The sequence below is a fragment of the Laetiporus sulphureus genome, assembly GCF_001632365.1.
Source record: "Laetiporus sulphureus 93-53 unplaced genomic scaffold LAESUscaffold_21, whole genome shotgun sequence".
NCBI classification, from domain to species: domain Eukaryota; kingdom Fungi; phylum Basidiomycota; class Agaricomycetes; order Polyporales; family Laetiporaceae; genus Laetiporus; species Laetiporus sulphureus.
In genome coordinates, this window is record NW_024468530.1 from 387,028 (window position 1) to 414,419 (window position 27,392).

At 51.4% G+C, this 27,392-nt stretch overlaps 9 protein-coding genes across 9 annotated transcripts; 6 read left to right on the forward strand and 3 right to left on the reverse strand.

Annotated features, from left to right (window-relative positions):
* The first annotated feature begins 222 nt into the window (after window positions 1–222).
* Window positions 223–2,527, forward strand: LAESUDRAFT_679917 (uncharacterized protein). The gene is made up of 6 exons (XM_040905714.1): window positions 223–428; window positions 487–594; window positions 645–725; window positions 777–1,377; window positions 1,434–1,773; window positions 1,839–2,527. Exons 1-6 carry the CDS (start codon window positions 255–257, stop codon window positions 2,083–2,085), a joined length of 1,551 nt encoding a protein of 516 aa, XP_040764078.1. The 5' UTR covers window positions 223–254; the 3' UTR covers window positions 2,086–2,527.
* A 788-nt stretch (window positions 2,528–3,315) lies between these two features.
* LAESUDRAFT_759517 (amino acid permease ScVBA-like protein) lies at window positions 3,316–5,975 on the forward strand (the record flags this gene model as incomplete). The annotated part of the gene is made up of 16 exons (XM_040912603.1): window positions 3,316–3,563; window positions 3,618–3,654; window positions 3,709–3,855; window positions 3,917–3,979; window positions 4,033–4,219; window positions 4,272–4,304; window positions 4,363–4,492; window positions 4,545–4,609; window positions 4,666–4,794; window positions 4,852–4,928; window positions 4,984–5,065; window positions 5,125–5,223; window positions 5,280–5,473; window positions 5,530–5,676; window positions 5,739–5,783; window positions 5,841–5,975. 16 exons carry the CDS (start codon window positions 3,316–3,318, stop codon window positions 5,973–5,975), a joined length of 1,818 nt encoding a protein of 605 aa, XP_040764079.1.
* Window positions 5,976–7,504: 1,529 nt separating this feature from the next.
* Window positions 7,505–9,255, forward strand: LAESUDRAFT_812925 (kinase-like protein; the record flags this gene model as incomplete). The annotated part of the gene is made up of 5 exons (XM_040914443.1): window positions 7,505–7,743; window positions 7,790–7,850; window positions 7,894–7,993; window positions 8,055–8,611; window positions 8,668–9,255. The coding sequence occupies 5 exons, from the start codon at window positions 7,505–7,507 to the stop codon at window positions 9,091–9,093; spliced, it is 1,383 nt and encodes a 460-aa protein (XP_040764080.1). The 3' UTR covers window positions 9,094–9,255.
* A 394-nt stretch (window positions 9,256–9,649) lies between these two features.
* LAESUDRAFT_653999 (uncharacterized protein) lies at window positions 9,650–12,094 on the reverse strand (the record flags this gene model as incomplete). The annotated part of the gene is made up of 4 exons (XM_040904464.1): window positions 9,650–9,967; window positions 10,021–10,512; window positions 10,570–10,590; window positions 10,649–12,094. 4 exons carry the CDS (start codon window positions 12,092–12,094, stop codon window positions 9,650–9,652), a joined length of 2,277 nt encoding a protein of 758 aa, XP_040764081.1.
* Window positions 12,095–12,735: 641 nt separating this feature from the next.
* Window positions 12,736–13,791, forward strand: LAESUDRAFT_191758 (uncharacterized protein). Its single transcript, XM_040901512.1, has 2 exons — window positions 12,736–13,563; window positions 13,648–13,791. The coding sequence occupies exon 1, from the start codon at window positions 12,983–12,985 to the stop codon at window positions 13,529–13,531; it is 549 nt and encodes a 182-aa protein (XP_040764082.1). The 5' UTR covers window positions 12,736–12,982; the 3' UTR covers window positions 13,532–13,563; window positions 13,648–13,791.
* Window positions 13,792–15,122: 1,331 nt separating this feature from the next.
* Window positions 15,123–23,495, reverse strand: LAESUDRAFT_743503 (ARM repeat-containing protein). Its single transcript, XM_040911260.1, has 41 exons — window positions 23,335–23,495; window positions 22,982–23,270; window positions 22,672–22,926; window positions 22,502–22,613; window positions 22,180–22,450; window positions 22,102–22,124; window positions 21,970–22,051; window positions 21,712–21,917; window positions 21,566–21,649; window positions 21,183–21,515; window positions 20,875–21,124; window positions 20,418–20,816; window positions 20,322–20,365; window positions 20,093–20,267; window positions 19,964–20,035; window positions 19,784–19,916; window positions 19,357–19,731; window positions 19,127–19,309; window positions 19,040–19,073; window positions 18,861–18,975; window positions 18,790–18,807; window positions 18,677–18,735; window positions 18,389–18,619; window positions 18,288–18,329; window positions 18,097–18,233; window positions 17,865–18,044; window positions 17,566–17,822; window positions 17,399–17,518; window positions 17,226–17,347; window positions 17,074–17,170; window positions 16,903–17,021; window positions 16,719–16,840; window positions 16,552–16,670; window positions 16,430–16,502; window positions 16,224–16,377; window positions 15,960–16,169; window positions 15,746–15,908; window positions 15,620–15,693; window positions 15,549–15,557; window positions 15,416–15,497; window positions 15,123–15,355 (listed from the first exon to the last, which is right to left on the reverse strand). Exons 2-41 carry the CDS (start codon window positions 23,224–23,226, stop codon window positions 15,348–15,350), a joined length of 5,787 nt encoding a protein of 1,928 aa, XP_040764083.1. The 5' UTR covers window positions 23,227–23,270; window positions 23,335–23,495; the 3' UTR covers window positions 15,123–15,347.
* A 56-nt stretch (window positions 23,496–23,551) lies between these two features.
* Window positions 23,552–24,844, forward strand: LAESUDRAFT_726177 (uncharacterized protein). The gene is made up of 5 exons (XM_040908978.1): window positions 23,552–23,791; window positions 23,853–24,019; window positions 24,085–24,157; window positions 24,210–24,535; window positions 24,589–24,844. The coding sequence occupies exons 1-5, from the start codon at window positions 23,569–23,571 to the stop codon at window positions 24,631–24,633; spliced, it is 834 nt and encodes a 277-aa protein (XP_040764084.1). The 5' UTR covers window positions 23,552–23,568; the 3' UTR covers window positions 24,634–24,844.
* A 300-nt stretch (window positions 24,845–25,144) lies between these two features.
* Window positions 25,145–26,734, forward strand: LAESUDRAFT_726178 (uncharacterized protein). The gene is made up of 5 exons (XM_040908979.1): window positions 25,145–25,477; window positions 25,545–25,705; window positions 25,754–26,299; window positions 26,373–26,421; window positions 26,474–26,734. Exons 1-5 carry the CDS (start codon window positions 25,171–25,173, stop codon window positions 26,560–26,562), a joined length of 1,152 nt encoding a protein of 383 aa, XP_040764085.1. The 5' UTR covers window positions 25,145–25,170; the 3' UTR covers window positions 26,563–26,734.
* Window positions 26,653–27,338, reverse strand: LAESUDRAFT_700787 (vacuolar ATP synthase). Its single transcript, XM_040906427.1, has 5 exons — window positions 27,255–27,338; window positions 27,114–27,195; window positions 26,981–27,063; window positions 26,839–26,926; window positions 26,653–26,775 (listed from the first exon to the last, which is right to left on the reverse strand). The coding sequence occupies exons 1-5, from the start codon at window positions 27,306–27,308 to the stop codon at window positions 26,723–26,725; spliced, it is 360 nt and encodes a 119-aa protein (XP_040764086.1). The 5' UTR covers window positions 27,309–27,338; the 3' UTR covers window positions 26,653–26,722.
* Window positions 27,339–27,392: the final 54 nt, after the last annotated feature.

Genomic DNA, 27,392 nt, shown 5'->3' on the forward strand with positions numbered 1-27,392 from the left:
TACAGTCCGATTTATAAATCTGTTGTTAATCGACATATGAGTAGGAAGCCAAAGAATGGGCATGTGTCTACGATCCACCAGACAGAAATATAAGGATGCTGATAGGCATTCGTGGTTGTAGCGGCCAGCCGCTGATGGCAATGTACTGTTTCGGGAACCCTCCCGAAGTGCACGTGACCGAACAAAATTCGGACCGCCTGCACTCCGGCGCCTCCATCTCGATTGAACACCTCTGCTTAAAGCCCAACTCTTCAATGCCTCCTCGTCTGTCATCTCATCGGGCTTTCTCCGTCGTAGTCTGCTCATTCGCGCAGGCCGGAAGTAGCACTCGCACATTCTCGGCCTGCTCCAATGCTTGCAGACATCCCCCAAACTTTGGACGTTCACCCGGACGAATATCTCCTTCCCTTAATCGTCTCGGCAAGCAGGTTGTCCCTCGTCTATTCACGCTGGTCATGCTTTGTCATGCTCATATGAAGCATCTAGCGTGCATTCCATACCTCATCGTCTTTTTCCGCACCAAAGGATCCCTATAAAGTGTTGGGCGTCAAGAAAAATGCAAACGCGCCTGAGATCAAGCAGGTATACTTCTCAGTGAGTCGTATTCTAGCATTTGGCTATTCGGCTGCTCTATCTCCTTTCAGCTTGCACGGAAATACCATCCGGACACAAACCCCGATAAGGATGCGCAAAAGAAGTTCGTCGAAATCCAAGAGGCGTATGATGTGCGTTTCACAACGCCGCTGATATACTCTATTGCTAACATCCCAGTGTAGATCCTCAAGGACGAGAAGAAACGTGCTGCTTATGATAAATACGGTCCTGTTTCGCAACAGCCCGGGTTTGATCCCAACACATTCGAACGTAGTGCTGGTGGTAGGGGGTTCGGGGCAGGCGGCTTCGGCGGTTTCCAGAACGCGGAAGATCTCCACAGTTTCTTCGGTTCTGGTAGGACTTCTAGTGGCCAAGCAGACCTCTTTGAGCAAATTTTCGGTGCATTTGCCGGTGGGGCAGGACGGACACGCGCATCCGGGTTCGCGGAGAACATGCAGGGCAGTGATTTAGAGGCGACCGTCGGCGTGTCCTTCATGGACGCTTGTACGGGTACCACACGAAACATCATCGTCGATGCAATTGTGAACTGCTCCAAATGTGGCGGGACCGGTCTTAAAGCTGGCGCTAAGCGCCAGACATGCACGAGCTGCGGCGGTGCAGGTACAACGTCATACGTGCTGGATAATGGTTTCCACATGGCCACGACATGTCCAAGCTGCCATGGCGCCGGGAGCACTGTACCACGAGGAAGTCAATGTGTGGAGTGCGCAGGCCATGGGCGAGTCAGAAAGAAGAAACAAGTCAAAGTGGACATACCAGCAGGTGAGAATACTCATTGAATAATGATCAGTCTGAGGAACAACATCTCTTCGTAACAGGTGTGGAAGACGGTATGACAATAAGAATACCGGGCGCGGGCGATGCCCCGGTATCTGGCGCAGGCCGCCTTGGTGATCTACTTGTTAGAGTGAATGTTGCAACCTCCAAAGAATTCCGGCGACAAGGAGCCAATCTGCATTACGAAGCTCGTATTCCTTTGCACATTGCACTGCTAGGAGGGAAAGTCCGTGTTCCAGCCCTTGACGGAGATGTAGATGTGCGTGTGCCGCGTGGAACGCAGCACGGAGAGCAAATGGTGTTAAAGGGCGGCGGAGTTTCCTCCGTCTTCGGTGGCGGCAAAGGGGATCTGTTCGTGACATTTTCGGTTCAGCTACCTAGGTGAGCACGGAGATTGATCCGATGATGGAGAATTGGTGGAGATTTCTCTTCTAATATGCAAATAGATCACTAACGCCGCGACAACGAGAAATCTTGCAGCAATATGCAGATGATGTGGAAGGTCGGACAAACGCTAGAGAGGAAGCTCCAAGTCAGCCTGCTGCGGATGCAGGATCTTCCCAGAGCCAGAAAGAGCCAGAACCTCAGGCCGAACAGGATAATGGTACGAGCTTCTCTACTCATTCCTCTGCATCCCCAGCTAGCTGGGCGTCTCGTACTTGGAATCGATTCAGAGAGCTCATTGGATTTTGATTTGGCCATGCTTTCACCGCTGTCGTCTTCTTTGGCGCTTTTCAATCATCACTACGCGTCCCCTTCGATCGCGATGTTTAAGAAGAGGATCCTGGCTCGGCGCAGAGCGATGAAGAAGGACAGAGGAAAAAGGCTGCTAGCTAGATCTACGATTAGCTTGGGTATATCACCTGCGCGGTCGCCGGTCGGATGTCAATATCACGTCGGATAATGCAACGTTTTCACTCTAGATAACATACTATGTACGTGTTGCGTCCATCTAGCAGTAGACGACAGTAGAGCGATGCCATCATTAGTATCACAACCGTCGAGGGCTGGGCGCTCGCCGTGACCGCCTGACGAGCACTCCTGACGTTACCACCCGGGGATTCATTTTATTGTACCCTCATATATCAAGGGGTTAACGCTTTTAAGGTAGCTGTCAGCAAATAGCAAATTTAGTCGACTAGAAATTGATAAGAATGATCGTTGAATCTGAGTTTGTAGGTTGCACATGCTCCTGCGTGGAACCTCTTATGGATCTCCATTATTACGCGATCCTGGTTCGCCATCGGTCGAGTCGAGGCGTGGATCTCTACAACTTGCCCCGGGCTCACTGACCACTCAGCTACGTAAATCGAATCGAAGGCCGATGGTCGCGTGTGGGACGATTTCCTTGGCTGAGACCTTTTGCACTGGCAGCTGCGGGCGATTACGCCTTTTCTATGACCGTGCCTGGAGCCGTCAGGGCCGCTGAGAGAGCAAAGGGTCCACTCGCCGACGAGGTGGAATTCGCTATTGCCCAATCAACCATGCGCGGAATGGTCCCATGGATCTTCTTGCCTAGACCCCACGACTATCTCTAACAAAGAGGGTGCGAAGGCAAATCGCACGTCAGCCGTCCATTCAAGCTCGGTTTTCTAAATCGTCTATCATGATCTCAGCAGAAATCTCTATCTAGAAGTGAATGAGTTGTTTCCATGGTTTACTCAAGGACCTCGGCTTCATGACGTTTCTCGCAAGAACACCAGGGACGCTGCCGAAGGAGATTGCTCCGACTGTATAAAAACGCACAATCAGCAATGTTCGCCACTAGTCGCCCCTGCGAGACGTCCTTCTGGTGTTCAGACGTATTCAACCATGCGTTTCAGAGAGTCCAATCCAGTACTACCAGATCCCGAGCCTCAGCAATGTTCAGCGCCACTAGTCGCCCCAGCGAAACGTCCTTCTGGTGTTTCGACGTGCTCAACCATGCGTTTCGCAGAGTCCAATCCAGTACTACCAGGTCCCGAGCCTCACACATTTCTCGGGCCTTCTCTCCAGTCGCCACAAACACCGACATATCCACGTAGCGCTCTTGAAATCCGTTCCGAGTCTGTCGAGGTTGATTTCAAGAAAATGGCCTCAGAGCGCGCATCAGAGTCGTGCACAACGTTAGTCGAATGCGACGGAGAGAGGCCGGCGCTCTCGACTGTACGACTCTTAGCCGCACATTTCGGGTGAGTGCGTATTGATATATTCATGCCAGTATAAACACCGACCTTGGTTCGCAGTGCCGCGTTGACGCTATTTCTTGCGACCACAGATGCAGTGCGTCGTTCCAGTCAGCTTGTGCGATGTGACATGTCCTCATCTGCCTGTCAGACAATTGTCTCCACTATTTTACCGACAATAACAAGCCATTTCGAGGCGTCACCAGCGCAGTACACATGGGTCTCGGTAACATACCTGCTTACGCAAACTGCATTTCAACCGCTTTACGGAAAAGTCTCGGATCTCATTGGTCGTATGGTTCGTTAGGTCTGAATTTGCAATTCATGATGCCAATGATTGACGCGCGCTATTCGAGCAGACTGTACTATACTGCAGCATTTTTATATTCGCAACTAGTTCTGCACTTTGCGGCGCGGCACAGGTAATCGTCTCTCAAATCAGGCTGATCATGCACCTAACCAACATCGTACCAAGAGTATCGAATGGCTTATCGCAGCACGGGCACTTGGAGGTATCGGTGGCGGTGGCATTGTGAGCTTGGTTTGGACGATAACCGCAGAAATCGTGGAAATCAGATATCAAGCGAAATGGTCGCAAGCGCTCAGTGTTACCTGGGCTTGCTCTGCTATAGCCGGTCCTCTACTGGGAGGCGTGTTTGGTCGTGCGTGTCCGCATATACCTATTCTGTACTTGGTTTTATTGACCTACATTAGACGAGACTGGCGCTCTAAGCTGGAGATGGGCTTGTAAGAAATAGTCTCCTCCCCCCGGCCAAGCAATACTATTAAACTCAAAACCCTACAGTCCTGCTCAATATCCCCGTTTGTGCCGCTGCGACGATCGTCCTGTGGCTATCTCTGCATAACGTAGCATTAGGAGGCACCGACAATGTCTCGTGGCGAACGTTCTGCAAGACATTCGATTTTGTTGGACTGTGAGTTTCGACAGTCTGTTTTACTCAACGCGAAGCATTGAGGTGTCCACAGATTTCTGTTCGTGGGTGGCAGTAGCTCGGTGATCATCGGACTAAACACTGCTGCAGATGTTGGGTGTAAGTGAGGCGATGATCGCGGTTCTTTCTTGGTAGCTGGTTTGACGCGCTTCTAGGGATTGCACCTTCGACTTTGAGTGCAATTATAACCGGGTTGTTCGTACTGGTTTCGGCAGGCCTTTACGAAGTCCGTACCACCCGCGATGCGTTGTTTCCTCGAGTGATCTTCACAGATTTCACGATACGTATGTTAAAAATGCCTGTTTTCTTGGTCGATACTCAATTTTCTGGAGATATTGCAGTCATCGTTTTGGTTGTGATCTTCCTGCACAACTTCGCGTTCAACGCCGGCACGTACTACTTGGCCCTATTTTACCAGGTTTGACCGTATATCACACGTCAGTTAATGTGCTGCTCATGTTTTCTCCCGATAGGCAGTGGATGGACTGACACCGTTGCAAGCTGGTGTCAAGATGCTCCCTTATTCCCTTGGGGCGTCATTAGCTTCAATGCCAGGTCAGCTATTTACGCACGTAATACTTGATTACACACCGTTCTAATTTTGGCGAGGGTAGCTGCCTGGTTTATTGGATATTGGCAAGACAGGCATCCGGACATCAGTGGCCAGAAGATCACGATATGTCTCGGGCTCTCCATCTCGGCTGCAGGCTTTGGTAACACGGCTCGTTTGCCGAGATGGATCTTCGATTGTTCACGTTTTTTTCCCTAGGCCTCATGACGCTTCTGGACTGCGAAACTAGCCATGCTCTGAGAAGCATCTACACATTGATAGCCGGCGTGGGTATAGGCATGCTGTTCCATGCCCCATATCAAGTCTTTACGAGAGCGTTACGGAGGAAAGATACGGCATCTGGAACAAGTGCGTTCTTCCTGGTCAGGTTCACGGGAGCCACTGTGGGTTTGGTTAGTGCATGAAAGGAAGGTGTTGCATGAGCTGCGCTGACTACCCTGGCCATCAGACACTCGCAGGCGCTATATATGACAGTCGCTTATCTGATACATTACCTGCCGGGATCAGCGCCGCGGACATCATGGATTATTTCAGGTCGCAAAATCCAGGCCGTCTGGGGCATGCGGTTGTGTACGCCATCTCGTTATCGATAAGGGTATGTCGGAAGACAACTCGGCTGTACGACCTCGCTAAAGCTTGCTCCTCTCGCATGAACAGACCATATGGATTGTCTGTACTCCGTGTCTCGGCGTTGCCTTCTTGGTGAGTGTTGTTGCTGTTGGCTCTCATCGTTTGCTGACGCACATGTGTTGCAACCAGGCCTCTATTTTCATGCGAACGTTGTCGGTCGAGCCCTTCGCATGTCATCAACAGGTATCCGCGGCTTCTACCTTGCACCGCGATTCAGCATCAGAAGATGCGATAAAAACAGACAACCAACGCGGGTCCAACTAGGACCATCCCCGTGTAGTCGTATGTTGCGGATGAAACTTGGATCAGGTAACTGTACGTTACGAAGTGCGTCGAACACTGATTCAATACCATACCCGTGACCATTCATCTCAGTAGATCGACTGACTAGTGGAAGTGCTGTGGCCTCGCTCACCGTACGTAACGTAACTCGGCTAGGTCTTGCCGAATTGTCATGCGGCGTAACGGCCGCATGAGAACCCGCTGGCTACCATTCAGATCCATCTGCTAACCGAAGAAGTCTATACACAACCATCGAACTGGCGAAGCATGAGCAAACCGGAACCGAGCGCAGCACGGAAGGTCTCTGCATATGCGGCCCGCTGAGATTGGCATCGCGATCGCATTGGTTTGGAGAATTAGGGCTTCGATGCGAGAAGGTGGACATAGAGCGCATGAGTAAGGAGCATCGTCATCAGCTTTACACCTACATGAGCTATTGAGCTTTACCAGGACTGTCACAGTGATAAGAATAGCACATACCCACATGGAGCGAGCAATAAATTGACCCCACGGTTGCCTTCGACAGGAAAACTGAATGAGATGCCCAGCCAGCGTTGTGACACTTCCGATAGCAGCCACAAGTTCAATGTCAAAGCTCAGGTAGCGGGTGAGAACGTATTGTACACCCGTCGCTGGTGAGAAGTTGAGCAGGTGCGACTGCACTACCGTGTATATGCCATGTTCGATACTTGGAGCATTCCTACGCCATCTTGATGCCTCCGTAACCGATTAGCCCGCATGTAAGGTCACGATGGCTCAGTCCGGCTAGAAAGATAGAGACAGCCGATGTAGCACGAGGATTAACCTATCCACGAAATCCGAACACCAGGAGTCTGCACCGGCGGTGTGAACCGGCCGCGAAAGTGAGTTTGATAAGCTTCAACCCTGCAGGCCTGGACTTGCTTTCAGTTCGGAAAACCTCGGATCAGTAGAGCGAGGAGTAGAGTGCAAGCGAGAACGTTAACGGAGCGACCATGGTTATAGACGATTCTATCCCGATCAATTTCAGGAACTGATGGATTGCGGGTACTATGGACAGTGTAATATGGAGACCCTGGACTGCTTGGCGCATTGACTGCATAAACCTTCTGACTTCCGTGTTGCTGTCGGCAAACAGCTGGCGTCGCAGGTCTTCGCAGTCGCCAGATGCTGAGAGTGACATTGTCCAGGAGAGCGATAGCTGAAGCATATGACTGAGCCGATGGGACCTTCTGAAGCTAGAGTGCATTCTGAAGCTAGTCGGAGGTACTCAGGAAGATATCCTCATATGGCAATTATCTCACCCCAGGGGCCAGGCAAACGCTCCCTATCTCCTTGCACACGACAGTATTCCTCCTCGTGCTGTCGTGCACAACTCGCACCCTCTCGTTCCTCTCTACCATTACCAGCTCCATACTGTTTGGATGAGCAAGTCCCCATCGAGCCTTGTTCGCTCGAGTCCATCTGTTTTACGCACATTGCTCCACGCGATAAGTAAATCGCCTCTTTTTGCACTCGTGACCGCGAGCAAAATGGCACCAACTCTTGGTCCGGATATACCACCGTCCTCTTCTCTGTCACCTTACGGTCGGCCTGCCCAGCCGCGTAGCAGAAGCTCTTCATCGTTCTTGCAGAGTAGCGGCGACAATGTGACCATCGGTTCATCTCCGGCATATTCATCTTCGTCTGTGTCGATTCCGTTTGAGGATGGTGACGTAGATGTCGTTCGAGTGGAGGGTCTGCGGCATTCCGATGCGCGGTTAGAAGCGCGGTGAGTATCTGGATTGTTCGTCAAGCTAGCTCACGCTGCTCGACAGTCGGCAAAGCCAATTAGTCGTGGAACAGGAAGGGGAACTCTATCCTGGTTTGCTGCTGGTTGTGATGTAGCTTGCTCGAGACTGACTCGCTGTCCGTTTCGCAGACGTTACAAAACCACTCCCTTCTCGACGCAACTTCTTCAGACACTCCGTTCGTTGAGAGTGCCAACATGGGCCAATCCCGCGATCACGGAAACCAGGATGGTCATCCAAAAAGTGTCAGGCTCAATGACCAATGCTGTCTTCTTTGTATCGTGTCCCACAGTCTCAGGCACTCGCATCGTCCTCCTCCGCATCTATGGCCCTTCTTCGGATTCTATGATTTCCCGTCCTAGAGAGCTGCAGACCTTGTATGTGCTGTCCTCACAGTATCATATTGGTCCACGTGTATATGGCACATTCGAGAACGGACGAGTAGAGGAATATTTTGATGCTCTTACTCTTACCGCTGCCGATCTGCGCGACCCGAAGATCAGCTCATGGATTGCTGCACGCATGGCAGAGCTTCACGGCGTCAACGTCGAGGATGTCGAGCAGAGGCAAGTCGGTGACGATGAAAAGAGTATTGCGGTCGAGAGGAACGTCAAGTCTTGGCTGGGCTTCGCACGAGAGGTCCTCGCGTTGCCCTCCGCGTCGGACGCGATTCGTCAGGAGCTGGACCTGGATGGGTTTGAGCAGGAGTGGGAGCGGTACCGACTTTGGTTGCATAAGCAAAACACAAGCGGACTCGGCAATACTCGAGTGTTCGCACACAACGACACTCAGTATGGAAACCTATTGAGGCTAAAATCCCTCAAAGAAGGCCAGCCGGAACATCGTCAGGTACGTCTTGCCAAGCTGATCTGCACTCAACGTTTCCTGACATCTGGCATATGCAGATCATCGTCGTCGACTTCGAATATGCCGCTCCCAACCCCGCGGCGTTTGACATAGCAAACCACTTCCACGAATGGACCGCCAATTATCATTCTGATACACCACATGTCCTGGACCCTGCTCTCTATCCGACAACGGAGCAACGTCGCAACTTCTACCGCTCCTACATACAGCATGTGGCATCGGGCGCTAAGCTGTCTGCAGGACCCTCCGGAGATGCCTTGGAGGTTGAATTGCAGAACCTTGACCGTCAAGTTCGTGCATGGAGCCCCGCGTCACATGCAATGTGGGCTTTGTGGGGGATCGTTCAGGCGAGGGAATATGTTGAAGGAAAAGACGGAGATCCAGAATTCGACTATCTCGGATACGCCCGATGTCGGATGCAGGGATTTCGTCGGGAAACGCGGGAGCTCGGAGTGCCACTTTGATAAAACTTACAATATGCGGAACCGTCCTCTTATGTGTCTGCGTTCAGTGCTCTGTACAACCTATCCATCGCTCAAGCTTCCATTATGTGTAATCATCTTATCTCTCACGTATTTCCTAAAGCAATTCACACCTTATGACTCACATGAATGTCAAGCAAGCTGTGCCCCGTTTTGCGGCGTTTTTGAATGCAGTGAGAACAAAATGTATTGACTTATAAGATTAACATGCGTGAGCGAGCGCGTGACAGAGACAGGGTGGTCATGAAGCTATCCGAGTGTCAAGACAATAAGTCAAACTGTTTACAGCTGAGAGAACATTGGGAACGGAGCGCTGAGACAAGCGAGACGGGAAAGCACACACACAAAGACACAAGAGTAGGTAACGCGGATAAGCAGAACCACAACTGAATGGCATGTCGAAATCCGCTCATTCGTACTAGCCGAACAAGAACGAGAGTCGATGGTGAACGTCCATGCCAATGTGAGAGCATGATGATCCACATGGTCCCGCCTCCACGGGGTCATGAGTACAGACATACATGTAAGGAAACACGGCCTAGACCCAGTTTTTCTCCGCTAGGCGCGAGCCAACGGAAAACTCGGCCCAGGGGGAACTCGCCTTTAGCTCGCCACCCGGGATGGAAGAGAGTGGGTACGCCGTGAGGTGACTGCCGCGAGCGGTATTGCCCCAGTTGCCAGTGCTGCCGGAACGAGCATGGCCATTGATGCGCGATGCACCCTTGTTAGCATCAGAATTTCCCAACTGAGAGGACATGTTCGCCACGGTGGGAGTGGTGGAGAAGTCGAGTTGAAGATCACTCCCGTTGAAGGAATGGCGAACGTTAGAGTTTGTACCAGTATTTTTGCCAATTCGCTGCAGAACACCGCCATGTGAGCACGGTCATAGTCACTGACATCCAGAAATACACCTACCTGTGTTCCAACAATATCTAATCTAGAACTGGAGTGCCTGCCAAAGTCTGGGCCAGCAGTTACGGGACCGGGCGACCTAGCGGTGACTTCTTCGCTAGCAGGCATCAACATCCCATTGTGTGCGAAAGTGGGATAGGCGGATTTGTTCTGTTTAGAACTCGCGGCGGGATTCACAACCGAAGTGTCCACGTGAAGAGAACCAGGGCGCCCGCCGAGCTGGAAGCCACCTGACGGCGGCGTCGTACTCACACTACCCGTGTTTGAATTGATTGATCCTTCCTGCGTACGTTTTGCAGTGATTCGCGCAAGAAGCGAGGTGGGAACTTCGTTGGGATCGCTGTTCGTGCTGGGAGAGCGGTCGCGTCCGCTAGGGTTTTGCGGCGGCGGAGCTCCGTCTGCACCTGGAGGCGCACCAGAAGCAGGAAGCTCTGTGTGGATGAAGCAACATCTTTTGCCGTACGGGCAAGAGCCAGACACCCAGAACGTCTGCGATACAACTGCATGAGCTCTAAGGCGAACTTCCACAAGCTAGAAGTTGCTCACCCTGCATATCTCCGTTTTGTACTAGTTAGGCAAAAACAAAGTTAGCATTAACTCGGCGATGCAACTTTACAAGACGAACCTTCGGGTGCCGTGTGACCTTCCGCAGCTCCTCTTCGCCGTGTGCGAATTGGCACTTAGCACCGTACCGACAACTGCCTTTCTCCTCCCAGCTCCGACATAGTTCAGTCTTGTACAGACCCAGCTTGCGGTTGTTTGCACTCGGCCCTGTGTTTGTGCCCGTGTTCCCACTGAGGGTAGATGCATTGGCCGGATTCGCAACACCGACATTCTGTCCTGCGATTGGCAAGCTGTACGGGCCGGTATACTGCGACTGCAAGCGAACCATCATCTGCACGGCTGCGAGTTCAGGGGAGGGGTACGCGTCCTGTGGGGCACCATAAAACTGGCTTGCGAACATAGAAAGTGCTGCTGCCGGCGGCGCAAGTGCCGGCGGGTACATCTGGCTGGCAGCGAATGCCTGCATGTTGTTGTTAATCAGGGCAAGGGCTGCGGGATCACGGACAGACGCAGGATCAGACGGAGAGTGTTGGTGAGCGCCGCGGAAAACGTTGTGCTGTTGCTGCAAACGAGCCATCGCGGGATTATCCAGAGGCGGGGTAGGTAACATAATCTCATATAGCTGTTGCTGGGCGTTGTTAAGAGACATCGGCGGCGGCGGTGGAGCTGGATATCCAAAGTTGGTCGGGCTTTGCAAAACGGTAGGCAGCTGAGGAGTGAACCCTCTGGGGGCCTGACGGTAAGGAATATTCGTAGCCGCGTTGCTAGGAACACCACCAGGCCTTCCCTGAGCATACGCTGTTCCAGCTGCTGCTGAGTTCATTCCAGGTACTTGATGCATAGCACCGAACTGACGCTGTGCCAACTGATATTCTGCGGAGAATTCGTCGCCACGGGGAACAGGAAAACCTTGAATCACCTGTTGATGCTCTTGCGGGCGGGCAGCACTTGTTTGCAAAGTCAACGAGGGGTACGTCGGCTGATCCGCCACCGGCTGCCTTTCCGGAGTTCCGTTGGGTGAAGACCACGAATCTCCCTTGTTCGGAGGACTACCATCTGCTTGCTGAAGACGAGTGAGGTCCGCAGCGGATATGCCTCCACTGTACGAGTGCGGTCTGTTCCTCGCCTCTCCAACGGCTCCGATTCTCAAAGGCGTAACGGGAGAGCCTCGCAATGTCTGACTCGCCGAGGAGGCCGCCGATATGCTCGTATCGGCTGAGGATTCGCGCGAATGACTGGCGAGATTGATGGGATGATCAAGAGCATTGGATGAGCCGGATTCAAGGCTGGCTTCAGATGAGGTCTCAAGCGGGGATGTCTCATGAAAATGGGCTATGTTGGTCTTCGATGGCGGAGGTGTGTGGATCTGCGCATCGCCATCACCGTTTGCACCAATATGCATCTTGCCGATCTCCTCCGCGAGATCCCAACTCGCTGTCGCCGAATCTACAAGCTGGCCGTTACCATTGAACCTCCAACGGGATTCACCATTTGCGGGAGATAGCATGCTCCGCTCTGACAGCTCGGCTGACAAGATGGGCTCTTTACCTCCCAAAGCGGCGAAGAAATGCAGGAGAACATACCTTTCGGCATCCTCCCAGCAGGCACCCTCCGAGGTACTGACAAGACGTCTCTCCCGCTACGATTCATATTGGATTGGTTTTGCATTATGATGTCGTCGTTGAAAAAATTCTGAGATGCGGTATTCGTCACAGGTTCGTGGAGCATTTTAGTCTGTCCAAAGAAAATGGTCAACATCGGCATGCTCTGAGTCACTGTTGCACACAGTCCACTTACACTTAAGTTAGACTCTTGTCTGGTAAACGTGCGATGTGAAATTGTGGGATAAAAATTGCTTGGTGATCACTATTAGCAATAATCAATGATGTCGTGGATGGGGCGGCGAGAGGTATGCGGGGATCGTGCGCGCGATGTTGACGAGGTAACCAGACAACCAGCCCAGTTCTGAAGAATTCAGTCGCTGCTGGAGCGACGAACCTGTGTGGGGATCTAGACTAAGGAAATAAAGGTATAAAAAGGTGGAAAGGCGCGCTGAGAGGTCGTGATGTGTCTTGTCAGTATACGATTGTTTAGATATGTCGAGCGATGCAGATTTGGTGAGAGAGCAAAGAAAGCAGAGCGGAAACAAGGAGGCCTCGTTGGGGATGTAGATGGCGAGGAGGAAGGAGAGGAGGGGGCCTCGCGCCTGCCTGACGGAAGAAGTTCAGGGTTTGATTGCAACGTGCCCTTGTTGAGGCGGCGATTGCCAATGCTGCTATGAAGATGGGGTGGCCAGGCTCGGGTGGTCACCTCGCTCTTGCGTCGTGTATCTCTTCTATCGCTGCTCTCAGATTCTCTTCACATCGATTTCTGACAACTCCTCTCGTTGAGCAAAATGCTCGCAGTTCGCAGTCGCAGTCGCAGCTTTGTTGCGCGCGCGAACAGCCACCCGAGGTGCTCGGGCAGTGACCCCGTTCGCACGGTCTCAGCAACCTCTCCCCAAATGGCACGCTCCTCCACCCTTCGCGCTCCATTCATCATTTTCGGCCAGACTATGTCCGCTCTCACTCCACGCCCTCGGAGTAACTTGGTGGAAAAGGCGAAGGACCGCAGCAAATTTAATGCAGAATTCGACGCGAGCCGAACCGAATTAAAATCGCAGCTGAACCGGGCGTCTGAGAGATATTGCCGCCGGCGCGAGATTGCGGAAGCAGATGCTATGGCAGCGGCTGATCAGCGCCCCGAACAAAGTCATCGTTCGCTTTGGCATGCTATGCTCCGCTCACGATTATCGTGCACCAGTGCGCTCGCCTGCATTGCAGAGGGGCGCACGATGGTCCGTTTCCGCGAGGATTTTACAGGCAAAGACTCGTGTTCATCCAGGAACCGATATCTCACTTCGATCACTCGGACATTATTGGACACTCGCTGCAGTCTCGTGTAATCATAGAACCACACTTGCTCTGAGGACCGCAAGTAAGCTTTGTTGCTAGATATTGATACGTCTTCTCTGACACATCGCGCTATCCGATCAATCGCAATCATTCCTGCCGACTGTAGCACCTTTCTCACTTACCTATTGATGAAGACGTCTTGGCTACCATCGACCACAACCCGCATTTTGCAACACATGGTATGCTACTTGAACATTCGCGGCAGTCGGCCTCCACGGGCCCCGGTGATTGTCCAACGTAACCGAGCACCCATCCCATATATTCGTGCGCTGTACGTGTTTGCACATAAGCGGTGATGAATGTACGCACTCAGATCGTGAAGAGTTTTACTCAGCATTAGATAGGCGGACATACGCTCACTTCTCTTTCGAAAAGGCGTATGGGGCACGATTTCATGACTTCACTCACAGCCATGTGCAGCTGCCCGTGCTCAATCCCTGCGACCCATCATCGCATCGATTGCCTTGCATCCTCCGCATGTCCTGTGACCTGCTGCCCGTCATGATCCTGGGCGTTCCTCGTCTATCGCTTCACCATGTGATTGACATGTGTCTTGCCGTGGGTTTAGGAGACTGGGGGAGATTTGCCAATGAGGAGCACCCGGGCTTGCTTGTCAAGTGTTCTCCTCTGCTTCCTGTCTTCGGTCCCGTCTTGATTCAATGAGTCGGGGAGAGGTACCAATGAACCTACCCCACAGTGCTACGTAGTGTGATCTCTGAAGGTGGATTACGTGGCTCCCTCTTCTCTCAACGGCAGGATTGGTGCGGTGATATGCTTCTCTTCCGGAAGAGGTACTGTCTCGGAGATCGTCCCGTCTTCATCACTTATCCATGTTGAGAACAGCGCTTGTATAGGTTGCGGAGAGATGATATTCCGACTATTCGGTGATCCATCGAAACAGTTCTCACTGTGCTTTCAGGTTCCTTGCGCTGCTGGTGAAAAATCTATGACGCCAGTAGGAATCATACTTTATCGCAGATTTCCAGATAGAAGACTATTCAGATATGCGGTGCACTGGCACAGCCTTGACCATCCCTTTCAAAGTCACTTCTCTCGTGATTCTAGTGCTCCTGCTAGGCTATATTGACCGCGCCCAGACACCGATGGCCTAAGCTATCGCTCGTGGTACCTTGCATCACGGGATAGCCGATGTCAAGAGTACTTCCTTGGCATGTAGTTCAGTGCACGATTGCGTGCCCGGCATCCCCACTTACTGACGCTGTTAGCCAGAATGAGCGCAATTCAAACATCGAAGGGAGGAATCCTCGGTCTCTTTCCTCCTGGGAACGTAATTCTACCGGTGCCCGACGCTTCATGACGCTAACAGCTTTCTATCGTGGACAAACTCTTCTTCGCTACCTCTGAATCAAATATCTTTTACGTAGTATATACAGGGCCCCAGCATCATGAGTACGTCTTCATACGAACTTCGCTAGAGATTCAAATGGAGATAATTTCCGGAGTTTTATCGCATGACGATTACACATCCCGGGTTGCGGCACAATGCATATTGCTTTGGCACTGTGCATGATTCTCCAATTTCTTTCGAAGCGAGTCGCGGTATATCTCTCAGAGATTGCACTCGGCCTTTGCAAAGCTGGGTTGCTATTGATTCAAGAACTACAGACGAGTGAATAGACCCTGACGGAGTCTCTCACGTCTAGGACGATTAGTTAGATGAAGAGTGCGACGTCGTCATTGATATGGCGTATGAATAACATCATGTACAGCACAAATTACCTTACAATTATACTCCGAGAAGCATCTAACGTACAGTCCGTCCAAGAAGGCAAGAACCGCCACGCATCAAGCATCTGAGAGCAGACAAGAACACTTCAATCTTCTTGTAGCTTGATTATTACTGTGTAACTCACAATATGAAGTCCCGACGAGCATAGTGGATAGATTTTGCAATTGATCTTCATTGAACGCGACCTGATCTATATGCCATGTATCCTGTCGTACACACGTCAGCACAACCGTTGATCAAGTCTTCGTTACACAAACCTGATGGGTCTGTAAGAACGAATCATTATCAGTCCATAACATGTCTTAGCGGCTAAACGTGGGCAACAAACCTTCTTGAAGTCCGAAGCACACTTTCGTATGGTAGTGGAGATAGGCGCCGGATCTGTGGCATGCAGCGCAAGCACTGCAGACATACGTCAGAGGTGTTCACTTTCTATAGAGCGTTGGCACACTACCATCAGTGAGCGGAGGCATCCAAGGCTCAACCGAGTAAGGGAAACTTTCAATCAATGCACATAAGCCGAGAACAGCCGAGTGCAAATATCGCAGCGAGTCCGTATATGTTGGGTCGCGTCGGCTCGGCAGCCGAGTTTTTCGCGCGAGAGCCACGAAGTGATCCTATATGAATGTTTGAGAATCACCGCTCAATAGTGAATGCAGTGTTGATACCTTCAAAGAGACGATGCTTTGGCGTTGGGAACACCTGACGACATTGGACAACATCTTGGAGGCAGTTTCTCGAACTTCCACATTCTCATCGGCCAGACATTCCAGCAAGACCATCATCAACTTCGACACGACTACCCCAGAGATGCCCATCAGGTTTCGATAGTAGAATACTAACAGCGTGGGTAGTGCATGCAATCGGACACGCCATGACTAGTAAACCGGCCCGACATGAGTTCCATTCTCAAGAAAAGTTGATTGACGTACCTCAGATGATTCGATCGCTTGAATGAAGTTCCCCATGATTACGTCGACGTATTCGGCTGGCGGATCTACAGCTGATAGAACGTACAGGACGGCGTTACTGTACTTCTGCAATTCAGAGCTATCATTAAGTTCGGACATGCGCAGGATCTCGGGCCTATGCACCGGTCAGCTAAATCCGAAGACGTTCTGTAATCAGAACCGCTTACAGCAATGCTACGGCATAGGGAAGGATCAACGCAGCTTGTGGACCATGCGAGAACTCCCAGATCCACTGGAGCACTGCTTTCGCATTAGCCAGGTTTCTCCCCATGGCGAGAAATAAGCATACTGGTCAGTCCGACTTTGTCGTACTGTGACTGCGTTACTCTTGGCGGAGGGAGACGTTCCTCCTTCCATTTGGGCAGTTCTTTGGCTATATGTAGGATGCGATCCATGTACCTCGCCTCTCTATTGACCCTTCAGCGGTGGAACAGTGCAAGAAGAACATACACCAACCGTATTCGTAATGGGTCGTGCTGAGACTGGCAAGCGTCCAGGAAGGCCTTCGCTGAAGGGTACGTGGGCTGCCATTGGATGATGATCATTGCGTACAGGTTCTGCGCAAGCAGTGCCCGTATCTGGCGGCATTCGTCCACAAATTAATGACGCTGACACGGATTGCGAGAAGTTGAAAACAGACCTCAGCGAACCCGGTGTTGGCGTTATCAAGAAATGCGTGCATATATCTATCACATAGAGGCAAAAAGCGCAGACCCATACCATCTATCACGACGTTCAAGAGCGAGAGTGACTTGCTCACTGAAAAGCATCAAATTAGGACGGTATGAGAACAATGTCATAGATTACTCACTATCAAATGCGGAATCGCCATGGAAATCCAGTGGCAGGGACAAAATCCATTGAATGACCGGTTTCGCTCTTCGAGGATCCCTATCAACCAATTGCTCCTACGATTATCGGTCAAGATTGATTGCAGCTTGGAGCAGTAACCAGATTCCTCACACTGAAGGTTGCCTCCCAGAAACTGACAGTATCCGGCCTAGTATTCATGTAGATGTGCTGTAAACGCTCCGCGGTCCATGTCCACAGTTTATCAGACCATTGCTTTGGCCAATGTTTGGAACCTATTAGGGAGTCAACCAGCGATTGAAAATAATGCTACCAAGCTTTCTTACCTCGTAGTAGCCCAGCGAGCATTTCGGCGCCAGCACGCTGTTTGAAACGGTCAGCCTCCACAAGCAGAGGATCGATCACTTCAAAGATCGTATCAAGCTCATAGTGCTCAAATGTCTTGGCTACAACGCATGTAAGTGGCAAATCACCGAGACTGAAATTGCCTTACCAAGTGACTTCATAAACGTTATATTGTCCGCTCGCATTTCAGGCGTTCCAGTGGCCTTGCTGGATTCTTGAGACCAAAGCATGGCAAGCTTGACATAGAAAGTCTGGCTTCTTATAAACCCCTTCATCGCATCCAATGCTGGTCTGGATAGCAATTCCCATGAAAATGCTGTCTCGCCTTCAGGAACCGGTCGATAGGCTTTCACAGTCGGAGACCAAGCAAGAAATCCGGTATTGATCTTGTCTATAAATAATTGACTGCGTAACGTCAGCAAGGCCGCAAAGATGATCATAAAATACTACACTTGCTCGTTGTTACCAGGCAACTCGATAGGGCGTTCCAGACTTTCAAGAAAGCGTTGAGGATCATTGACAGCAATCTTGACTTGTAGAGGATTAGCCCATTCGTCCAGCCAAAGCTCCTCGCTGGACTTGGCAAATGTCCGGATTTTGATGTAGGAGGTTAACCTAGTAAGAGCTCTGAGGCGAGAGTCAGTGAACCACGGCTACACTAAAAACATGGCGCACGCACTTCTGCGCGGTAACTCTCGTTATAGGATGTGGGTTCAAGGCATGTTGCATCAAAAACTTTGCCAGCTCAGCAGACGGGCTAACATCCCTCCTCAACAATCCATATAGGAAGCTGACGGCCATCTCGACGTATCGCCACTGTACATCGTAGTATGAACCGAGACAACGAAGAAAAAATAGGCACGAACGTACATGGGTGGTAGGCTTAGATGCAAGTTCCAGAACTGCAGACACCTGCGCAGGACAAAAATTCATACACAATGCTTCCAGGGGACCAGAGCCGCAGAACTCACTGTCTCGGCATATCGCTGATTTTTTGACATAGCGCGAACGCTAGTGGTCGAAGTCGCCTCCGTCAGCAGTTTAGCATCTTCCTGAGTCGGGTGATATTCCTGCTTCAGGTCTGTCAAAGCGGTGAGAACGCCGGGGATATCTTCAAGGAAGGCATCCGTGTGGACCGCTTCCTCCGTGAGATATATGAGCGCGTCTTGCGCCAGATTGCTGACAAGTTGCTGTACGGAGGGCTTGTGCAACGACCACACTTCAGCACTTCCAACTGTGCAATAAATGCGTGGATTTACCTTCTCCTGATGTTGGCAATTCAACAACGAAAGCAGGTACTGCCCAGAGAAGTTCACGTCTACAAAAATGTCATTCATGTGATTGGAGAATTGGCGTCATATAAAGTTCTTACCAGCAAGCGCGTACGCAGCTAGAAGACCGGGAATTAGAACAAGTGTAATATAACGTTCTGTGGTGACATACCCGTGCCCTTATTCCAAAGAACGTGTAGAGCTCCTTTCATGCGATCAGGATCGGATCCCTTTGCAAGAGCTCCGAACAAGGGCGGCAAGCTCAGCCTGGTAGACCGGACAAAATACTGAGCGATGAAATGAAGATAGCGTGTCAATGAAGGGCGGCGGAGAGAGAATAAAAAGACCGACCCCACAAGCGTTGTGCAGAACCGCTTGCGCATTCCTATATATAAAGGTCAGATACATGACGTGCTATATAATGTACGCTCTAGTTACCTTCTTAGTCTAGTGTAGGGAGAAAGCGACATCTCGATTAGGTCGCGAAGGAGATCGTCATCGAGCTGAGAACGACGGCGATATAGAGCACGCATATAGACTCTGCCAGCATGATACGAATATGCACGCTTGACCAGCACAGCCCGCACGCTCGTTCTCTGCTTGGCCCACATGCGTGTGGAACTAGTCAACATTAGATATCTGGTAATAGACTCACAAGGAAAACTCACTCTCTCGCTTGCGCGTACGACTTGCGCAAAGAATCGAAGCGACTTCTTGTCATCGCATAATCGAGCAAAAACACATCGATGGATTTGGACACGTTGACGGCAGCGTCGATATGATCTTCGCCCTGATTCGGCTGCCGCAGGGCCACAGCTGCGCGGTGTATTGCTTTGCCATATCTAGCGCGATGGGCTGATGCTTTCTTATATCGCGGATCTTCGGGATCGGTGAGTGCGAAACCGGCCTGAACGCTAAGGGGAGTCACGAGGAGCTCCGCTAGTTCGAAGCTCTCGTTGAGGCATGGATTCTCCACCATCTTTGGGCCCTCTTGGAACAGTGTCGGGAGGCCACTCCAGGTAGATCTCGCGGTGTGCAGATAGCTGTGGTATGCTGTGGTCAGTCACAGAAAAGGTTCAATCAACAAAGACGGACCGGCAGAAGTCATTATGTGCAACCTCATCCCAGCTGCCTGCGGTATCAACAAGACCTTCCACCTTGTCGAGTGCAGGAGATACGATTTGATCCAGTATATCGAGGACGAAGTCAATCTCGTCCGGCGTGGGGACTGCACAATAAGTAACTCCTATCACTTGATTCCGAATCAAGACATACCGTGCCATTCGATCTTGACTTCCTGAGGCTCGTACAGGTGTCCCCAGTACGATAGGTGGTCCCGCTCGAAGTCTATAGCATCGTCCTCAGGAAGCCCAACCCATCGATGAAGAGAACTGTGAGACATACCCGGCATGCTCCATTCTTCAGCGTTCACAAAACGACTATTCACCGGATAAATAGATGTTAGACTATTGACCACCCGGTTCAACAACCGGCCGGTGCTACTGTATCCTCGTTCGCTCTTCGTTTTCTCGACGAGGAGCTTCATTAGTTCCATCAACTGTGCTTTATGCTTCAGGAGCTGCAAGCGATATAATGAGCAACCAGATCCACGATATATGCGCGTGAGCCGCACCGCAACGCCACCACTATCGAGGCATCCGCGTAATATGGACATGTCTGGCGGTGTGATGTCAATAGATAACAGGCGAACGGACCACATGGGACATACTCCAGTGCAGTGTCGTGTCCGACGGTATGGAATTATGTATGGAAGTCGTCCGTACACTTGATGCTCCATGCTTCAGCTCTTCCTGTATTTGCGCCGTGCAGAATGGTAGGAACTTGTCGATTGTCTTCTCAGGATGGACACGAGCGAGGCATGAGACAAGCTGGCCGAACGCTCTAACCGCATTGGACTTCGCATTTGTAGTCGCATATTCGTAAACGATCTTCAGGACTAGATCGAAGAGCGAATCTGATAGATTCTGGCAGACAACGTCGAGCATAGCCTTGACAGATTTCAGCACGCCCTCTTCCATCTTGCCTCCAGCGATGTGGCGCTTTCCACCCTCTTCTGGTAGGTTCTCATACAGTGCGAAGACACGTCGAAAGAGCGATACCACCCAGTCTGTCATTCAAAGAGCTTATTAGAAGAGACCATCGTGGAAGCACTGGCACACAATCACCTGTGAATCCGGACGTGCTCTCTCTTGCGAGCACACGCTCCTCCTCTCTGCTCCCGATGGACATCGTTGAACTCCCGATGGAATCAGGCAACCGTTCAGCTTCGGACGCATCGACCTCCATCATGTCTTCGGAGGGTGCGTCACCTGTGAGCGGAACACCTGCCTGCTGCATCGAGATATCACCGATCTTGATGAATTGCACCACTGAGGATATGAACATTGTCGCGCATAGAGTCTTGATCGGGTCGTTCTAGATGGCAATCGACAGCTGTTAGCCGGGTACAACCGCGTGAATCGTACCAACTTACGAGATCAATGCCAGGAACGGACAGCTCCAGAAGAGGGACAACGTGTTTCTGACCTCCGAGCCATGCCTTCTCAGAAACTAGAGGATGGGCCACGGCTGCAAGCATCGTCAACACTGCGGTCGTACGATGAGTTTCATTGATGATCTCTAAGCCATTGTATGCGCGCTCCAATAGCTCCGGCATGATCAACCTCGGATCAATAAGTGCCATAGACCTCAACGAGGCCTGTGCATAACTCATAGAGAACGGGTCCTTGGCGAACATTGCTAAAAGGGCCGCAGTCCGCAGTGATGTCACGAAGGCTCGACGAATGTCCGGGGTGAGACGACGGGTCTGTAAACTCGTTCAGGCAAGCAGATCGTGTTCCAGCAAATAGTACACACCGTAGGTGTCTTGCATGTCGGTTCTTGCTCCTCTTTCCATCGCTTTGAAAATTCAGACGTCACACGATGCAAGAACAGCGTCAGCTAAACCGTGTACGGCATTAGGGAGTGAGCTTTCTCGGCATATAATTTGATGCACAACTTACACTTAGACTCCAAGGGCCGGAATTTGACGGATGAAAGTAAGACTCCGTGCTTGTGATAAGCTTGTCTAAAGCGTCAAGCGCTCGAGACCCGGCGAGATATCCTTCTGCTTGCGGAGCGAGTAGGGAGTCTGTGTGAGAGCCATCGCTCGTTTCCCGTATTGGGCCATCCAGGCACATTGAGTACACGAACAATTTGGCCAGAGCGCCTGCTAATTGGTGAGCGATACTTGGTTCTAAGAAATCCTCAAAAACACATACTGGCTCTGCTTGTAGGCTTCTTGATCCGCAAAGATTGTTTATCACCCAAAGCATCTGCATGCGACGCAGTTGTGCTTGCTCCCTGTAAAAAAGATAAGCCATGGCTCTGAGCCGATACGATGGTATACTCACTTTGGTTACGCCAACTGGAACATCTAGGAAATTTTGTCAGTGAGTTGGATCACGAAATGCATTGGGCGGTCCACCTACTCATGGAAGAGAGAGCTTTCCCTGTCAGCACTCGCCATTCCTCCTCGTTCCATATACCGATGTCTTTCCATGCAGCACCACCTTCTTCTCCTGCATCGCCGCACTTACCGGCGACATGTTCCTCGGACAGATCGCCACATAGCTCTATCAACCTATCGTCAATGACGGAAGAATTGAACGCCTCCCAGATTTTGAACAGACAAGGGAGATAAAGATGAATGTGGGTTGGAGGAACAAAGGATGTGATCACAGGGACCATGGTCAAGACAGTCTGTAGGACGTATGAGCATTCCGGTCTGTCTCAGATCGACTGAGAACGCACCTCCTTAGTGAGCAGTGGCAGGAAAGCGTCCAGCATGTCGGGTATCTCACTCGCAGGGAAATACCTTCTGCACTGTTCAGCAACAAATAGCAGAATGTTTATCATATTTCGCCTGACGTGTGAAACTGATTTGAGTCAATGAGCTACGGAGCCAATAGTGGATATCTCACGAAGAATCGTGCAGCCTTTTCTTGGGCCACAGCTCTTTCTGCAAGACACGCCACAGAGGGCGCCATGGGAGCTGCAAGTCAGCGATCTCTAACTTGCGCCTGTTCTCCGGTTTCTTGGAGAGCAAGCGGGCAAGCATATCCGCCCACGCCCGAGTAACGCGCGGTTCAACTCCCGGTAATAGACAAAGCTCGTAGTAGAGACGGACAAGCTTCGCACGGGTGGTTTTAGGCATCGGATAGTGCATAAGCAGCCAGCTGCGGAGGTAATAATGGGTAAACGATCGAATAAACATGAACACGAGGAATGAACCATTGTAGCATGCCATCCCAGGTGGTGAGGACCAGCCAGTTCTTGGTCTCAGCACAGATGCTAATCCGTGCAAGAATGTATTCCAGTTTCTCTTGCATTTCCTCCATAGATTCACACTTGTACGGAAGAGCTTCAAGGTATGTCCGGAGGGATGCCTTCTGTCTCTCGAACGCAGACTGGCCAGGGGACTGGGTGCCGGACTCCCACATGGGGGAGTCGGGCACGGACATGTCCTCGTCATCCATGATGGATCTGAGGAAGTCTGCGGTGATCCCGGAAGAAGCGAACTCTGAGAGTAGTGCATCTAGCGTGTTAGCCATGATGGGTACGGGGAAACATTGACGCCCACGTACGTCTGGACTTATAGCGGAGGGCAGAGGCTTACGAGGCCCGGGATGACGCGTCGATGGGGATTGCTCAGCCACAGGATGTGAGAGTCTGACTCGGGTCTAGAGGAGAGGCCAAAAGGAGTGTCCAGCGCAGACCCGACCTCGGACCCTATGCGACGCGTACTGCACGCTCAAAGCGCCCACTCCTGTCGCGTCCTAACGCACCACGTGCCCCGAGCCACCTCCCTGCTCGCCATCATGCTCGTACAGACCAGGCTCGCCCAATGCTTCGTCGCCAGCTGTCGCAGCCGCTTTGTGGTGCGCAGCGTGCACACCCAAGTCCGCGCTGTGACGAAATCCCGGTCTCTCAAACCTCTGTTGTGGTGTTCCGCGCTGGCCATATCTGCCGCGTTGGCTTTGAAACGCACAGTCCATCTGGATTCAGAAGTTGTTCCGGACGATGCAGGAGAGGAGACACGGAGTTCGTTCATTCTCCAAGACTCTCCGGCGGCAAGGTTTCCCTGATGCATGACCTACTCTAGTCGACCCGGCAACTTCGATCGCGTTTCCGACGACACTTCGCATCCCGTCTAAAACTCCTCTGCCGACTTTCACTCTGGTCGGAGTTGGAGTGAGGACTGTGTCCTTCCTGGGCATCAAAGTATACTCCGTCGGGTTTTACGCTGATTTGGCGAACCCTAAACTGAATGTCGGTGTCCACTGCGTGCTACTCCGCACTGTGACGATCTCAATTGCGCACATTCTGTCGGGTAGATACCAAAATCGGCGTCGCCAGAGGAGAAGGTTGAGCACATAGTGCGCAACAGTGCATGCGTCCTGAGGATCGGTACGTGACTCATCATTCCTTTGGACGTAACTGACTGGCAGACTGAGCAAAGTGCCAACACGGTCGACTTCATATAGCCACCTCCGCGATGGGTTCATGCGCACGATGCAGGCACGGCTACTCCTGAGCAAAAAGCGCGGCTCATTGTCTCCAGAAGAGGAGTTTGCCGTGCAGTCACCACTGCGCAAGTTCAAGTCCATCTTTCCGAACACCCCGCTTGCCAAGCACACTCCTCTCGACATCATGCTTGCCCCTCCGTCTCTGGACAGTAAGCAACCTCGCTCATTGGTCATCCGCGACCTCGGAGCCGTGCAAAGCAACTGGTTGGCAACCGAATTTGTGCTGGCTTATTTTGAAGGAGATGGGCTAAGCCCTCCGGTAAGCCATGTCCAAGTCCTTTCACAGGATGAGGGAACTGACTTGAGCTGCAGCTGAAGCAATCGGTTATAAGCGCTCTGAACAATTTTGGAAAGTAACCTGATGAGCTGAAGACGGCCTCTCAGACTGCTTCCACAGAATGTGGGCAGTTATTAAACGTTGTGGTAAATCTTTTGTGATGTTATACATTCCGCATCTGACATACACAGGAATTACCTTGTGACATGTATGAGCATACATCGATGTACATCTATACTTGAACACCATCCTTTCGAATGAGCATTGGCCAGAGAATACATATCGATAAACCCGTTACTGCAAGACTGGTTCAAAGATGAGTCGTGATCGCATAGTGTATCGTCCCCGCCTTGCGTTTGTGCGCATTCCCCGATGTGAGACTTAGGGCTGCCTAGTCAACAGCAGTCTCACCAAGAACGAGTTCCATTGCAATCAGACCTAGAAGAACAACAATGTTGACACGTCGCGCCTGTGGCCACTCGACATTCGAGGTCATGTCAAGGTCATGCGACTGATTTTCCCCTAAAGTCAATCACGTGATCGAACAGTGAACGCGTTCCCTTGATGCCACAGTTTCCTCTACTCGAAGGTGCGGGTTCTCCACGCTCGCTGCCAAAATGACGACCGCCATCTGGCGGATTTCGCTATACCATCCAAGAGCTCATGTCATCAGACAATGCACCACGCCTCATCAACAGCTTGTCATCCACGCCCGCGTCGCATTTAGTCGATCATACGCGACCGTAGAGAGCGATCGAGTCGCAGCCTCCGCCTCTCGGCTCCTCTCTCGTACGCTCGATCGAAAGCAGCAGACGGTGCAGCGCGAGGACTATGTCGGGCCATTTCAGTTGGGCTTGATTTCTCCGACGCCACGGGACGGCGCAAAAGAGAAGAAGTGGTCGGAGCTAACCACAGCGGGTAAAGGTACGCGGGCAAGTTCCCTTTCTTCGCATGGTAACGAAAGATGAATCAATCTCGCCCTCCTACGCAGTTGCGCGGACGACTGCGCGAACGTCAAACCTCGCAGTGATACTGCTTGGTGCAGGGCTATCCGCTGTGCTCATCTACGCCCTAACTTCGGAGCTCTTCTCGAAAAACTCGGCAACGGTGCTGTATGGTCAGGCTTGTGAGAAGATCAAGGGATCTTCAAAGGTGCGCATCCCCATCTGACTCGCCTTCTCCTCCTTGATGTCGAGACAGCTCGCACAATACCTTCAAGCGCCTTTGATCTTCCACAACAATCCGCCTACAGCGCTCCGCCCGAGACACCGCAACCACCTTGTCTCCTCACAGATTGTACTTGACTCTGACGGCAAAGAGCACATGCTACTACACTTCTACGTGGAAGGTCGACCACCAGGCACCGCTACTTCCTCGGCTGAGTCAGAGGAGCCTTTCGTCGATATCGTCGTGCATTGGACGAAAGACACTGTTGACAACCTGTCCAAAATGACGTATGACGACTTTGTGAATACTGTCGAGGCGCGTGCGGATGCTATGAAGGAGGCCGCGAAAGAGATGTTCAGGTTCTTGAGCGGTCAACCTGCCTCGCGGTCGGAACCAGAGCCGGAACCGCTCAAGCCAATAGTTAAGGAGGAGGTGGAGGAGAAGGGCTGGGCGTCTGGATTTACAGGCCTGTTTTCCGGACTACGTGGGTCAAGTAGGAGTTCGACGGAGAGCGGTGCAGAAGCTCAGAGCGGACGACGATTGTATGATGAAGGAGAGGTGCACGTCGATCTAGTGATGGTGCGTTCATCAGCCGTCCGAATTCAACGCATGCTCGTTGCCCTATTTTCGCTGCTCACCGATGTTACCACAGAACGATCAGGGTTATTTCGAGTTCCGCTACCTACTCGTGGACATTCCCAGTGAGCATCCTGCATCATCCACCTCCAATTTTCTCTCTTACAATTGCCACAGATTCACGTAGCTGGAGTGCAAAACGAGTGTTTGTTGAGAGAGCGGATGGCGTGAAGGTCAATGAAGCGGTCATGTCATGGTATTCATAACACATTTACCACCTATGCTGTGGTTTGGTTTGTACCGTCATTCATGTCGCAGTCTAGCCTTGTATTAGTACGTGTAAAGCTTACTGACATGCAATAATCCGACGATTCTGCATTGACATTGTTGGATTTGATTACAAGTAAGACCGTGTCCTTAGCACCTTCATTCTCCATACAGCTTCTGCACGCGTTTGAGTATTGAATCTTTCGCTGGATCTATGGTATGTCAATACAATCATCAACTCCTGCTCTCAGGTTTACGCAAGGGGTAACAAATACCGTATGGATGGTCTTTCGAGGGAATCTCCAACAGGGCCGGGAATGCTTGTTCGTACTTGTCTACCATTGGCCTAATCTTCTCTGCAATCTAGAGAATCATTGAGATAAGGGGACATTAGGGAGATGCAACGTTTAAACGAACGTGTTGGTTGATCAAGAGTATGGCAATATCCTTCCGTTCGGTGAACTCCTCAAACGCGCTTTCAATGTGAGGAATCGGGGTCTCTATCTCACAGGTCATATTTTATTTGTACATAGGTCGCAGTATGACTTACTAGAATCCACGACAAGGAAGTTCCTCTTCTGGTTCTCGCTAATGTTGCCAATGCCGGCAAGCAGGAGCCCCGTTACAGTGTCCTAATTCAAACGTGAAAGGTCGGTTTACACAAAACAACAGCAGGGGAGGCAGCGCATACCTCGTCGCCGATGACTGCAAGCAAATCTCTATCCTTGAAGGAAGTGGCCGCCATTGTCGACGTCGGTGGCGGGAGTGCAACCCTAAGAAGCGCCTGTGCAGTAGCGCAGCCCAAAGAGGAAGTTTCTGGATCCCGTGA